We start from the raw sequence: 16,739 nt of genomic DNA, 5'->3' as shown, positions 1-16,739 counted from the left end.
TCTGCCGCCGGCTGTTTCATGTACTTTTTTACTGCTTCTTTGACCTCCTGATTGCTAAAAAATCGCTTCCCACCTAAAAACTCTTTATGTTTAGTGAAAAGGTGAAAGTCCGAAGGCTTAAGTAGAGGGAATGGGAGAGGTGGGTGACAATATCCCATCTAAACGATGTCAACAGCTCCTGTGAAACTCATGCGGTGTGGGGCCTGGCGTTGTTAAGCAGGAGGCTTACTCCCCGGATCAGCATTACCCTTTTGCGGTTCTGTAAGACTCTTTTAAGTTTTTATGCGCGTGATCGATATTTCGATTTCTTATATAATACTTGTTTTGTATACTTCTAAATATCAAAAGTATGCAGTTATACTATTGTGTATACACATATGTACTATAAATTAATAGTGTTATTTTAATAATATTGAATGGCCGGAAAACAATAATTTATTTATCACGCAAAACAAAATACAAAGGCAGCGAGAAAAATAACCGAAAAAATAGCGAACATATTTTTAAAGCTTGTTTTACGAGTAGTACTAATGCAACGGTATGGCAATGCTTTTTGATAAATAAATAACTCAATTCAAAACATGATTTTGTGTTTCGTCAGCGTAAAAGCGCATTTATTTTATTTAATCAAACCCATTTTTAATAATTATGCATGGATTTAAAAATGTTTAAAAAGTCTAAATTAACGTATTAGTTTTTAAAAAAGTAATACTACGAGGCTCATCTACAAAATAGGGTTACGAAGGCTCCTTAGGCCACGGGAATTGTTTTGTTCCAAAGTTGGCGCACCTGACGTGTTGGGGGGATTTTTATGGTCTTTATTTGGTCAGGCTTGTTTATCGGCCATTTTGTTTAGTGGCAGAAAAAATTGCAGATTTTAGGTCTAAAGAGACAACTATTAATGCAGAGGCTTACTGCAATACCCTAACCCTAAGACAGCACTAACGGCAAGATCCCATCGGACGTGAGACGCGGTAGCGGGGAGTTTCTACCCCGCCAGCACCTCTTACCGCGCACGTTATGAACGTCGACCCCGCGTATAGGTATGTACTCTGAGAACGTTACAAGCCGACAAAGCTGGCAAACATTATATTTATTTAATAATTCGTAACTACTATTTTTTAAAACGTACGAGTGAGACGTTAGTAGTCTTCTTTTCATAAGATGAGTAAACTTCAAAAAAATAATTGAGTATCAGCAGTGAACTTATAATGCGATCGTCAAATGTGGAGAGTGGGCAAACAAAATACACGCGGTTATTGATATTAAATGAGAGGATTTAAAAATAAGTTTAAACAACAATCACCAAATTATGCCGATAAAAATATTATCAGTGTGGGAAACCGTACGTCCAGTGGTATTATGATGTGCGGCTATCGAGGTAACGAGTTACGAGTAACGAGTCGACTTCAATGGGAGAACAATTGAACGTGGTTTTGCAGAAAGCAGCCAGTCCACAATTTCGGGAAAATGAGATATTTGTGTTGTTGGAGGTAGTGAGGTCAATAACTACATGTTCTGCAGAAAACAGTCAGGCTGCTTTCATATAAAAAATACAGTTTGAAAACAGCGTTGATCACAAAAACGACATTTATCAATTTGCAGAAAACACCTACAGCACTAGAAACATCTTACGGTGTGGATGCTGATGGGAAAATTAATGCCTCCAGAAATCTAGTTCTCTTTAATAAATTAAAGTGGATAATACATGGGTATTTTAATTTTATAAGTTCATTACTTTAAAAATACCATTAATAAAAAAATATTTTTTAACATACATACATTCAAAGTTTGAAAGCTCTAGCTGTTTTCAGCAAAATGCATATTTTAGGTTGTGTAGCCAGCCAGACTTTAAAAATCACCAAAATTTCTTTAAAGCGCAATCGAATTATTTTAAAAGTTATTATAACAAATTAATTAATAATAATAATCATAGTTTATTAACAAAAATAACAATTACTTTATCTACTACGTACACACTTAGGTAATATATTTATTTGGATCTTGTCTAGTCTGCCTAACTAGGTACAACCTGTTTTAAGGCAGATATTTTTATGAAAAAATAAACATTAATTAAGTGATTCTTTGCAATTAAGTACCCCAATATAAGTATAAAATAACATGTTCAATATACAATGACACAATACACATCCGAGTTTTACTAGGACTGGCTGTTTTCTGCAAAATGCAATTATTAGGTTGAGTGATCCGCCAGACTTAAAACTGGTCAAATACGCAGTTTAATTATTTTTATCTTCTAAAATAACGAATGTATGCGTTATTTATCATTTGTCAAAGTAAAAAAGATTCCGACTGTTGCGTAGATTTGATTATTCACTCTTTTCACAAAAGTGCTATTATCTCAATTTCAATTTCTTTAGCTAGTTAGTTTCTGTATAACTATGTTCAAATTATTGTCAACTCGACAAGTACTCGTTGTTCGTGATAAAAATATGTATGTACATAATTGTGCTCTTTTGAAAAAATATGTTTGCAGAAAATTTATTGGGATTGGTTTTGTACGGGACGGATTTTGAAGAAACCGTTAAATTTAAGTTGATGTATTTAAATAAACGGAGATTATAGACCAAATATTGGAATTATAAGCTTTAACAAAAAAAAAACTTTTATAATCATTTCTAAAGAAAAAATAATTTTCTGATGAAACTCGTCAAGAGTATTAATTACTTTTAATTTACAAATGCGTACTCAAAACACTGTTAGCGAGATGTTTTAAACATTTCTGTGTAAAAAGAAAATTTATTTTAGGTAGTTACTGTAATTTAACATTTCATCACGCCGCGCCGTGCGACTATAAATCTTTATGTTCTATAGGTATGTCAATTGAATAATCAGTAAAAATGGATAATTAACTCAGTTTATTATATTTTTGTCCTAGCTATAAAAAAATAATATTCAGTAGATACGCTAAAAAATAGTAAATCAAATTACAATAAACGTAAGAAAAAAATTGAAAATAGAGAGAAACAACTTACTTGTTTTAGATCTTGGTTCTCTGGGTCCATCTACTGTTACTTTGATGGCTTTTTGGTATGTGGTTACTTGTGGCGGGTTTGTTGATATGGTTATGGTTATTGAAAAGCTTTTCCCTGAAATGAAATAAAAACATACATTTATGTTTATGTTTGGTTCGGGATAAATATACAGTATGTGAGATTAAAATTGTTTGCAATGAACTTAAAATTAATTGAAATTGATTTTTTTATATACCTTCGATTAATGGGATAGGATTAAATTAATATTAATTTCTATCAATCGTGTGCACGAAGCAGATATTTTTTTCTAATGATACTTTTCGGGCGAAAGAACTCGAAATATGTAAATAAATATATGAAATAATATACGAATTTCTATAAAAATGGTAAGCAAACACCAAAAATATAATTGGAATGGATATATTTATATATTTATTTAAGTTAATGATGTACTTTTTACACTTAATCTAAATTTATGTAACTGCGGGTAAAGATATGTTTAAAATATATTAACATATTATTACATGTTTTATGACTGAAGTCTCTCGTAGTAAAATAAAGAACACGTTTAACAAAACAATATTTCCAGCGAGTAAATTCAGTGGTTTAAAAAAAAACATATATTTTCAAATAGACTATCAAGCGAAGCCAAATTAAAAAAAATAAAAATATGTATCGTATTATCCGCGCTATGATTTTTTCTTAAATTTATGATTTTGAAATTACTCCGTCTTTGACGTAACAAGTTCTCTTCGGTGAGTTCTGCTGATTGGTGGGTTGGCTTCCCGTTAACCGGAAATCTATAACAACACTATCATCGGTTGATTCTAAAGAACTAGTGACGTCGTTCGAAGAAGTTAATTCATTTTCATGCATTTTCGAGTAACTTCGCCGTACAATTAAAATCTCTAATTTTGACCTCACGTGAGCAATGTAATGTAATGTGTAATTTGACTGGGAAAAGGTGCCATCTGCAGTTAAGTTAGTCAGGTCGTCAGGTGTCAGGTGTGCATATGCACAAGTCGTAGTGTTTATTGTGAAGGAACATGAGAACAAAGTTGCATCTTGCGGTTTACAGATAAATCATAGATTTATACTAATGGACTGCATTATGAGCGCGCACAAAGTTTTATGATGGACACGCATTGTTCTGCGCCGCGAGAGAAACCCTTTAGACACCAAATGAGTAAAACATTATATTACACCTATGCGAAGTTATATTATGCAAAATATAAATATTTTGATTTTTTCAGTAAATTCGTTCAAGTTCTTGTACAAAACGTATGCAGTTAGGCGGGCTTATTGCTGAAAGTAATATCTTTCAACCAACCAAAAAGATACTGGTGTAAGTAAATTGATCGTGATTTGTACTTTAAAAAAATGTTATGTTTCTTAGTACAGCTGATTTTAGTAGGAAGAAAGAGCTTAAACGTTATGTACAAAACGTATTAGTTAAACATACCTATGTAACGTTTAACACGATGGACGAGGGAAAGCGTGGAATAGGGTACTGGGTAAGGTAAGAAGAATATCGAAAGAGGTTTAAAATTTATATGAATACCAAATGGGGTTCAAACTGGCAGTAGAGTCGCAGTGGGTCGCATCTTGCTGGAGGGTGAGATTCTATAAAATGCTGCGAACGCCCAGTTGCATTCCACCGGCAACACTACCGACTAGTCCTACTTATTGGCGTCCACGTAGCGAACCCCGGGCAATGGGATCACACTCATAACGGTGTGATCACAGCAGATAACGGGAGGATGAAAGGCGAGTTTCTGGCGCCTCCAAACCAGAACCAACCAGCTAAGCGAAGGTAGCCCCGACCAAAAAATCCACCAGAGAAGGCTACGGGAAACCACTCTGGTCATCTTTTCCCAAGAATCGCCATGGCGAGTACATCCAATAAGCAGTTGTCCTGGCTGAGGAATATAAGAGTAGCGCAGGACCGAGATGCTTTCGCTGCAGTGATCAAGAAGCACCGCAAGAAGAAGAAGATGAATACCAGATAATCATTAGAATTTGTTGTAGGTGCTTAATTTATCAATTTTTATTTCGTATTTCGTTACCTAAATGTTTGAATTTTATTATTGATTAGGTAAGTGTTGGTTCCCCCTATATATATTTGCATTTATGAAAAAACAATTGAACAGGTTTTGGAATAAGGATGTAAATAATATAAAAATGTCACGAATACACAAAATAACGTTTTTAGATTAGACTGTGGATGAGCTGTTTCGCACTACTCGGGGGAGGAATACTTTCTCACAAGTGGTCGTTAACGCCAGGGGGACCTGATATGACTCTTGAAGATGAAGAAGAACAATTCAAAACCATATCTCTACCTGTTTAGCTAGTAATAGTAGAATACTGACTATTAAAGAAGCCTCGAGGTATTATATTACGAAAATGGCGCAAAATAAGTTATCCATAATAATAATAATATGTAGGGTAGGGTGCTCCAAAAGTACGCGGTTCAGGAGAGTACGTATCGATCATTCTAGCCGTTAGGTATTCTAACAAATAAATACCTAACGGAACGTTTTAGTACTATTTCGACAGTCCTAGCGAGTGTACGTGCTGTATTCATAATGATCTTTTTGTAATTTTTAAAGCGTTCAATTATACAAAAATATTTTTTAAATTTATTTTTTATTGAGACATCATGTTAAGTAAGTGACTGCATTCGGAAGCATGTTCGACAATCTTTAACCAGATGGAAGCACTCGAATTATTTCTAATAAAATAGGGTAGTCTAGGATAGAGTCCGCACGATATGAATTTGCAATAGTGCGCGCGCATTCTTGCAAACAATGAAAACATGGTTGGGTGCTTTAATGTTTTTTTTTCATTTTAAAAACTGATTTCTAATATAATATAATATTTTAGGATGTCTGCAAGTAAAAAGAAAATTGATTTGATGAATTGTATCATGGAGAAAGCCCGTTTACAACTAGGTGAAGGAAAAAGCAAAATAAGTCTATTGGCTAAATTAGGTTTGTCAGAATCAACTCTTTGCAAAGAATTAAAGATAATTTATGTTGCGATTTCCTTACGTAGGTATATTTGTATCTATCATTTCTTTCAATATTACCACAAGAAACATCAGATGCCTCAACCTCAATTTTTTTCCTCAGACCTTATCTCTTTTACTACTCTCATAAACAAAACAAAGACCTACCAAAAGAAGCATGAAATCACAAATAATATCGAGTTTGTCAAAAAAGAAACTTCAAATAAAAGAAAAATAGAGAAAAGGAATAAACAAGCATAAGATTCATACCAAAGCGTTGAAAAAACTAAAAGTACCACCGAAAAACAGGGCTGGAAATCCTGGATGTTTAGAATTCTACAAAAAACCTATAATAGATGATTGAATTAAGTCGTATCATCACTTAAATAATTGCATAATAGGTGTATTACGTATTGGCATCGGTACATTTAAATGTGGTACGTGCGATAGCTTGGTATAGTGCGTGTTGTTGCCGAACCATCATTGTAACGTTGGTCTGCACGAATGTGAAACATGATTGATTTTGTATTTAAATTTTGTTTATTTTTCCTATTATTTAACAAAGTTTTTTATACCAAAAGTTGTAGTTTAATGATGACTATACTAAAAGCAAAAAAAAACTTGTTTTTGTTAATAGATATAGACACAAAACCTAAAAAAGCGCACTCTTAGAGCACTCTACTTTAAAGACTCCAATTTACATATTAAGCTTGAAAATAAAACGTAATCGACCGGTAGGTATAGTTAAATAATAATAAATAAAACTACTCAACTCGTATCCAATAAAATTGCTATATTACTTTTTACGTCAACTGGTCATATTTTTATTTCAATTTATATGAGGTACTCCATAAAAACAATCGCTACTTGGTGAATTTATAACACAACGTTAGTATTCAAAAATAAAAATTGTAAATATTAAAGTTTTGAAATAATATATACTATGCTGACGATTCCTTTCAGATAATATGTAAGGTGTAGTGTATAGGCAGATAGAAGAGCTTAAGGATCACATTTCACGTATATTAGCGGCTCGTAAATTAAAATGTGAAATATTATCATCGTTAATATTGATATGAAGAGTTCAGGGGCGGACATAGTGAATTACTGCCGCGGCGGAGGTGCTGGACCCCATGGATGGGGGAGGCCGGGCGCGGGGCATGGGGGTGCCGCGAGCCAGTGAAACCGTCAAAGGAAATAATAAGCCATAAAATAACATTATTTCAAATTTCGAAGCGGTAACACTATTCTTGTAATGTACTGGTGGTTCAACTTAAGCTGGCGCGTTCAGAAAACTTACACTAACGCATTTAAAATCTACAGGATGTTGATTTAAAAAAAATGTTCTATTAAATTTTAACCAAATGTACTACCTTTTTTTAAAAAAATCGGTGTTGGATTAGAGGGTTGTGTATATAAAAAAAAATGCAATGGGTTAAGAAAACGTAATACGTATTAATTTACTAAAATACTTTGTTTCATTATTTTTAATTTTTCAAATCATTTTTAAAATGTTGCATTTTACTAACTAATTATAGTCCTTCCAAGAACAAGGGGCAATTTAAATTAGAAAAAAATGTATTTTTTATATAGTCAATTACTCTAGAATTAGAATGCGAAGCTGTGAAGATTGCTTTAAGTATACAAATAACAAGATTTATTATTTATCAATAAGTGTGTAAACATATTTTTTCCTATAAAATGTGCACTGTGCATTTTAATTACACTATTAATTATTATTATGATGAACACAAAATATTAAATAAAAAACATGCTTGTTTAAAAATAAATACTTGTAAATATATGACATTTTCTTAAGTAATTGTTTTTTTTCGCTCTAATCCAAAAGAGATTTTTAAAAACATTTAATATAACAATATATAACATAAAAATTTTTAAAATCAGTATTCTGTATTAAAAATGTTTTTGTGTAAGTTTTGCAAAAGCGCCATCACTACATAATCGAATTATTCATGATTTGATTAAATGAAAATACCTACATATTTATAAACCAGTGTTTTTAATACACAACTTTTTACTCGTACTTATTATTCTATTTTTGCTATTAAGAATCGCAGCGAAATTAAGACGAACGCAGAAGCATCCTGTGTATATTGTATTACCATATCATTAGCAACTAATAAAGCAATAGTTTTCCATGTCACGCTCATAAGCGCGTCTGAGCGCGAGAGAGACAGAGATTATTTTCATAATGCGTATGCCGTGCGATATCATACCATGGGCTTATTCACGGGTACTACACAATGCGTACGTGTAAGTATAGCGCACGCGCCAGCTTATAAAAATCCACCAGTAGGTGCGTACATATATATAAATAAGTTGCAACATTTTTTAACTTTACACATAAGTTATTTTACGCAAGGATTAGTAGGACAAGTAAAATAAAATGATGCCTAGAAAAATGTTCTAAATAACCGCGTCAAAATGCGCAGCAAAATCATTTGCACAGAAGCACGTAGGTCTATTTTTTAAAGTTCTGGGAAAATTCAACTTTTTTAAAGAATAAAATAAATATGTAGTTGATATCTTATTATTAACCCAAATATTTCAATTTTCAGACAATTTCATTAAATAAGTAAATAGATTGTGCTGGAAAAATGGAAATCAAGTTGTGGTAGAGTGGGACTTGAGCCTCGGACGTTTGATCTGTGAGTCTACAACACTACCAGGGGACCGCAAATCCGTTCGCCCTATTTGAAATAATGAAATATGTTTAACATGTGTCTAAGATAGATGCAGATTTAGTTTTTCTGGGTTAAATGCCATAAGTCGTTCGCATTATTTGCAGACGCGAAACGTTTCGGATCGCATTAAGGCGTCCATCAGAGATGCGATCGACAAATAGTGCAAATGACACACGGCACAATAACCCTGAATAAATCAATCTGCATCTTAGAGGCAGTAAAAAATTTCGTTGTGATGAAGTGAATTGATTTGGAGAGCGTGAATAGACTCAAATGAATATTGCTTGTATTTTTTTTTTGCTTTTTGTTACATTGATTTTTATAAAATGCCCCCCTTTTATTACATAATTGCTTAATCATAGTATACAACAATGTGAAAGTTTATTTGATGTTTGTTTTCATCAATCTTTACGTTATTTCGTGTAGGTACACTGTAACGAGTAACATTTGCTAATCCTCACAGAGAATATAGCAACCAATCTGTATGACTTTGTCTGTGACGAACCCATCTAAAAATGCGGTTTTTTCTAAGCTTTCTACCGTGAAACAGTATAAACGAAGCAGGTGCAATTTTCTAAAAAGGTGCAACTTTGAGTGTAAGTGCTTTAAATTACTTTTATTCATGCAGATCCAATGTCTGTAGACATCACATTAATATTTGATTGAAATCCACATAGTCCCTTTTCTTATATTTTAACAAAGTATTTATATTTATTTTATACCCTATTTTATACGTGACAATGTCACACGGCCACCATCATGTTCTTGTAGTCAGATTGATTTAGTTGTAATGGTTCAGGAATCAAAATTATAATGTAATCCACAAAATTTATCATTGCACATTACAAAAAAAGGCAACAAATGGATTTTGTCGAACGGACAATTGAATGAATCAAGAAACTGTCTCGTGGGTGTCATTCGAGAACTTTCTGTCGATGAGATCATCATGGGAGCATCAATAACTGGACCTGATGACAAGCCCAACTAGATGACCAGGACTTCAAATGGAACACTCCAGATTATTGGAGGAACCGACCAAGACGTCACTTTTCAAAATAAAAAATTCTACGCGTCGCCATACTTTTTCATGGATGCAAGATTTCGGTCAACTCAATAATTTATAATATTTTAAAATAATAATAGTTCAATTAGCATTTTAAATTAACTCAATTAGTAACTTAGAACATGTTAACCAACATTAGTTAAATAAGCGTTTTAAATAATTTTGGAATTAGGTAGAAACATAAATTCAAGCAAATAAATGCATAAATTCTAGTACAGGTAAACGTCGTTTTACGCCGGGGTTCCGTTTCGAGAGACACCGGCGTAAAATAAACACAAATATATTGGAAGATATAAGGTTAGGTTCCGTGTCAAAAATCTAAGAAAAATTGAACATGTTTATTTAATACATATATATATATTCCATTTATATATAAATATATATATATTCCAAATAAATTGTAAATGTATCTGATAAATACAGTTTAATACGTTAACAAAATAAATTAAATATCTTACAATACCAAAATTAATTTAATTTCTGCAAACTGTCGTAAATATTTACATAAAACCAAGTCAATCTTTGCCACTTCGGTGTACCCGAATAATATGAAAATTTCGACTCAGTAGGCGATAGGTACTCGCGATTAACTTAGGCTGCAAACAATCATTTTTAAAAAAGGGATACAAAGAAATTAGTCACGTAGGGATTCTCAGTAAAAGCAATAACAAAATTAAATTTTTGAAAATGTGTTAAATTGAATAATTTATTCGGATTCCTTTTATATTACTCATTGTCTTAAACAAAGCTAGTTTTCCTCATAATTTAAAATGTCAAATGGTGAGCAATATACGAGTACTTCACATTTCGATAAATATTTTAATGCGTTTTGTTTATCAACTTGCTTGTTTATTGAAGCGTTTAAAAAAAAAACTTAGTTAAAGTAGGTACTTTTTTCTTCTTCTGAATGGACACTTCACTGGGCACAACCCAAGTCGAGGCATTCACTTATGCAATATTGTGTATGTATATAGGTAACTGTACCTAAAGTAATATATTTTAAAATACTAAAGCAAATTTGACAATATTAAAAATAGTAAGCATTGAAAATACGTAGAAAACAGCGATATTAATTTTACAACGGATAATGCAAGTTTTCAATCACATTAATAACCCCTGCATTGGAGAACAAAAATGAAGGAAAAGTATACAAAACCAAACATAGAGTACTCTGTAAATGTGACATTCATTTGAAAATTCATATTTTAGATAAAAATAAAAGTCTTTGGAAGGTCTCATGATTTAAATTGTTCGCCGAAGTCACCTTTATGAAGTTGAGTCTTCGCTGACAGATTTAGTGCTGCCTTACGCGTAGGTGGCGTACATGTTATGTAGGTGCAGCTCACAGCTACCCATATTATGCGCGTATGTGTATATCTCCATATAGCAATGTGTAATACCCAAAGGGATTGTTTTCCAGTTTCTCCCTATGCTGGTTGTAAAAATGCGAGAGATGTTTTATTGCAGTGCCGAAGAGCCTTTTAATATTTTTACGATACGCTTTAACACTAAGTATAATGACACGCAAACAATGCCTTTAGTGTAGTGGATGATATTATTACGATCACGGTGCATATTATGCGATGGGAAATATCGTCATCACTCTCTTACAGAGTAATAAACTTTCCAACGAATGTGCGACTGCGTCCATCGTCTGTTCGCGAGATTCGAAATGTATTTTTACGAGTGTCGTGAAGGATGGGTACATCGAAATTAAACAGAATTAACGAAGAGATGGGATCGACTGAAAAACGGAGTTATACAAGTAATTTTTCCATGTCCACCATCATCAACATTCCACGTCCATTGCCTAGTTGAATCGTATCGTGTTCACAAATAGTCTCCGGGTCTCGAAGTCGCTTCAGGTCCCGAGGTTCCGTGGACGCCGAGAACCTTACGATTATTCTTAGACACGTATTTTCAAAACGTAGTGTTGTTGACTGTAAAATAAAGTAGAATTTTTCAAGTACTTGGAGTACATACAACCGAAAAAGGTAGCTTCCGAATAGACCCAGTAGTGCGGCTATGAATAGCAGACGCCGCATTAAACAGTATTAAGGATGTCTGGAGATCGTATATTTACGTTAAAACAAAATGCCGCCTATTTAACAAGGGCTCAAAGCAAAATAATGTTGAGAAAATGTAGATACTCGCATATTATATAATATCAACAATCAGAGCCCTCACTCTCTTCTTGGATGATAATCCCCAATTGCGCTCGAGCCGACCTCGACCATATCTTATTTTCAGCCATATAGTCTATCACGCTACCACACATTCGCGCTGATTAGCAGTTTCCGAATATATGCCTTCATAGGCGTCGCCGCCACCGCCGACGCCGCTTCACCTTCCGGTATAGGCTACGCTGGACCGATGGCGATGGCATCCGCCATATATAAAATATAAAAGCCAATTTGCGGCCCGGCAACATCCTATATAAATCCAACAATGCACCACTCGTAGGGAAAATTGGAAAGCTTTCAATGTACCTACTCATTATTCGTAGGACTAATTTATTGTTCGGTTATCACTTTGGGAATGTTTTCGCGGGGAATTTAATGAAGTGGGTCTAACGAGGAAGTTCAGCGCTACGGGATATTGGATTTAAATTTTTTTTCTAACATGTGATAAAAATTAGAGTATTCAATTGTACAGCGAAATTTCTCGAAGACGTTTGAAAAAATGGATAAAAATGAACTATTTTAAGAGGACACAAGTCATCAATCATAGCTTCGTTGTGTGTTGTGTTAGATTTCCGGTTTCCGGGTAGCCATTTTGTTTCACGTTTATCTTGTTTTGAAAGCTACGGGGTTCAAATTTTAAATATCAGCACAACTTACTGATGACAACTAGTGACGTCACGGGTAAAGCGATTTTGAAATTACAAAACATAAAAAAGTCACAGCGATGATAATACGGTGCCTGCATATTTATTTTTTATTTTTTATGAATCGGCTTAATTAGATAGTCTATTAACAAATAAGTTTTTTTTAAACCGCTGAACTTTCTCGTTTTCTACAGAACGTGCCGAATATGAATAAATTAAGGTTCTGATGGATTTTTACATTATTAAAATAGGAAACATTATCAATACTTCATTCGGTTTGCAAATGTTTTTTTTTTAATTTTTCGTACCTAACACCTAATACACGGCAACTCTTATCTAGATAAAACATTCATCATAAATCATCATACCCCGTTCGCATTCATGGTGCATAGGGCATTGGATTTGTACACTTTTTCTGCGTACATCGAGCATCTCTTGAATGAATGGTAAGGTGGTCAGCTTAACGCTTCAGATGCCAGTCCAGGAACATGAACTATTGCAGAGTGCAACCTCCTTTTTAACCAATATTTTATGTCGACTTTTCCAGGAATCGAACATTACGTGTATAATAATGAATATGTTACGCGCAATTTGAATCTAAACGAGCAATCTCAAAACCATTAAGTACTGTAAATAATAATAATAATAAAAAAAACAACAAAAATCTATTAACCATTTATTTGATGTTAGTTAAAGTTAATGTACGTTTCTTGAACTTTTATTTGTACAATAGAAATGGTTAGTATGATGCCTTTTAATGCGCATAGATTGAATTATTTGTAGGTATTCTTAAAAAAAAAACATTTTGTATACCAACATAATAATAAATCGCTTTTGATTCAAAGTACAATTAAATAAGGTACACCTATAAAGGTCAAAATTTTATGATTCACGTAAATAATTTCATTTTGGATTTGCAACCAGCAGTAAAAAACATTTTTAGAAAACGGGAATCGAGTTTCTTTAGAGCGAGGTTTGAGCCTCGACTCTCTTGATTCATACGCAACACAGCTGAGGAACCATAAGTGAATAATTAGTTTTTTTAAAATCATGATTGACCCAAATTTTTTTGTTTTTTTTTAATAAACAGTTTTTGTATAACTTTTGTATGAAAAGCAACGGATTTGGCTGGGTTCTGGTAGATTTAAAACTATGCTCTACATAATGGAAGTATTTATTAAAATCAGATAGGGCTTGTAAACATTCGAGTATTAATTAATCTAATGAATACCTTCTGAAACAAAGCGATATAAATAATGATCGGTAATTTGTAATAAAGTAAACAAAGCTAAGGATCAAAGCGCAGGAATGTTACAAAAGGAAGGCAGTAGGGAAAGGAGTTGAGGGATATTAAATTGACAAAGAAATTAGCTACGGGGAATAATAACATAGCTTTGGTGCGTATATTCCTTTCAATGGCTGATATTTTGGCCGGTGACAAAGTTACTATCTAATAATGTCTAATCTTAAGAGGAAACGCAGTCTGACCTTTAGTCATACAAACGTATTCCCGTATTTGCTCTCTGGATGGATTATGGCACTAGAGCCACACTAGATATATTTACCATTGGCGTGTCCTTTTTGTTTTGTTTTTATACAAAAATATTTTCGATGGGAACTAAAACTATCCAAACCCGTAAAAAGGCACAGTTTTATCCGCTGTCTTCGGGCGCATGGTATACAAATATAACTATTTTTGAAAAACGCAAAACGTACCGAAACAGAAAATTTTATTGTGATACTCATTGTTCAGTTTTGAGGTGCGGAAAACGAGACAACGAAACTTCGATTTTGTCTATTCTAACAAAAGGCCTAAAATGCAGTTGTCTTTTTTGCATAGTATCGGGGAGGCATCTGCAAGACAGTGACAGGAAAACAATGTTCGAATACCTCAAATTTATTAAAATTCTTTGTCCTCACAATTTATGTAAACCGAAACACAAAAATAATAATGTATACGTAAATATCTAATTTAGAGTAAATACAATAATTGATATAAAACTTTTGACAGTGTTCTAATAATCTATATACCTACGAGTATGTACTCAAATCTAGCAATAGCAAAGCATTGCCGGGTTCAGATCGTGTATTTATAAAATAAATAATATATTTTTGACAAACAGGGTTAGATGCTTGCTCTATTAAGACAGTCAATGAAACTTTATCCTGTAATATTTTTTGTGAATATAATAAGATAAATAATTAAATAAACTTTATTTAACAATATTTTGAGTTGGTCAAAATATTGTTGATTAAATTAAATGATCTAAGAAGTATCTATACAAAAATAAAAATGTTTTCCAGCGTTTCCTACTAGGTGAAATATTTATATATATTTAGATGAATCTCACCCACATAAATAAAGGTGTCAGCTCTTTGAATTCCCAAAAAATCAACAGAAAGAAGAATCGAAGAAGTATAAATGCTCGAACATTGGCAAAATGGTTAATATTACAGTGTGTAAAGTGGCCATTTAAATAATATAATGACAAGTCGTAAGCCATGTAAACGCATAAACTTCCATATTTCTTTCTGTATAATGTTTTCCATCTCTGTTGTAATATATGAAACTTTGTTTTTGTTGTGGCAAAACACTAGGTATGCAGTTTGTCGATTTTTAGATCGTAACCGTTAGAGCTTGCGGTTTAGATTTTTTTTTTTAATTGACATCAATATACTTATTTCATCTTTGATTATAGAAATATTATATCATGTTGGCATTTGATAAATTGAATAAGTAGAAAATACATGAATTTAAAAATACGTATTTTACAATATAAAATTTGTCATTATATTATAAATTAAATAATGAGCCGAAAAAATCCCACAAAACACATACAGTAGAACTCCGTTTATCCGAACTCCAGTCGTCTGGATTGCCAAATATCCGGTTCGTAATTAGGAAATAAAAAACAATGGGGATGTTAAAATACCAAATAAAAAAGGGCGTTGGCGGCCGGCGCGTTTCTTTGTCAACACTATTAACTTTGCTGGACATGTTTAAGTAAGATTTTGTGTGATAACGTCTGGCACTCATTAATTCGTATAGTTGGAGTTTTACTGTACCTAAACATACAGGTTTGAGGAAGTAGAAGATTAGATTGATCCTATTATATACCTAATAGATGTAAAGGGGCAGTCTTCTCATTAAGCACTGAAAAAGATTAACGACACGTGTTGCCTATTTAAAATTATTCGACAAAGGGAGTATCTCGTTACCATAACTGAATTAATGAAATATCTTAAGGATTTTTTTTTAAATGAAAAAAACTAGAATTTGTAAGCGACAAATAAAATAGTTCAAATGATGTGGAAAATAATATCAAATTAGTATGGAAATGAAAAAAAATATCGCAGATCTATCGAAGGTCTTAAGATCAGTAGGGATAATCATATTATGTGTCCAGCTATGAAGGTCAGCCTATTATGTAGTGTCGAAGCTTCTGCAATCCACAGCCACCAAGTTTGACGATCCGGAATCTGCACCAGTGCGCTATAACCGAGTAACCTTTTGGTTCATCGGTTGGTTTGTCGGTTACGAGTGCAAGTCTCACCACTTCACGACCGCAACGCGCGGTACCGTGGGACGCGGACGGGACGCGGACGGTGCGACTCGCGACTGCATGAAGATGATACTCGTACGAGTGCATATTGCATTCTGCTGCACTACTGGGTACACCGTATGTGTAATCTGCCGTCATGAGCAAAAAGGCTGCTCGACCGAAAACACCAAATGAGTTTACGAGTATGAGGTTCTACAAGAAATTCCGAACCATCTGATATCAAGCTAACAGCAATTAAAAAAATCAGAACGAAAAACGGTATTGTTTTTTTTTTTACTTTTAGGTTTTTTAATGTATTTTATTTATTTATTAATAAACCCTTACGGATTATTACATTCATTTTACATAAAATAATATTTACATTTTTCATTCATAGTGTGTTGTTCAAAATAATATTTTTTACATCTTTTGAAAAGTTTTGTCTGAGTCTTTTGTTTAGTTTTGTCTGATAGTTTATTGTATAATTTCGGTCCCTGGTTCATTAGTCTTGATTGTCCTTAAAAAAAAACAGTATCTAGATAATCTCTAGAGATTCATAAGCAAAAACACAGCGGAGATATGACACACACTGGTTT

The 16,739-nt window shown here is 33.1% G+C and overlaps 1 protein-coding gene across 5 annotated transcripts in view; it reads right to left on the bottom strand.

Annotated features, from left to right (window-relative positions):
* LOC148284103 (protein lozenge-like) overlaps positions 1-16,739 on the bottom strand; it is an 83,623-nt gene that overhangs the window by 49,110 nt on the left and 17,774 nt on the right. For all 5 annotated transcript variants that reach the window (XM_088242670.1, XM_088242672.1, XM_088242669.1 and 2 more), the window contains exon 4: positions 2,997-3,110. In XM_088242670.1, the coding sequence (XP_088098796.1) occupies positions 2,997-3,110 (114 nt within the window). The remainder of the gene's footprint in view (positions 1-2,996; positions 3,111-16,739) is intronic.

The sequence above is a fragment of the Micrasema longulum genome, unplaced genomic scaffold, assembly GCF_059751315.1.
Source record: "Micrasema longulum isolate JH-2025_06_02 unplaced genomic scaffold, ASM5975131v1 h1tg000154l, whole genome shotgun sequence".
NCBI classification, from domain to species: domain Eukaryota; kingdom Metazoa; phylum Arthropoda; class Insecta; order Trichoptera; family Brachycentridae; genus Micrasema; species Micrasema longulum.
This window is presented reverse-complemented; position numbering and strand designations above follow the sequence as displayed.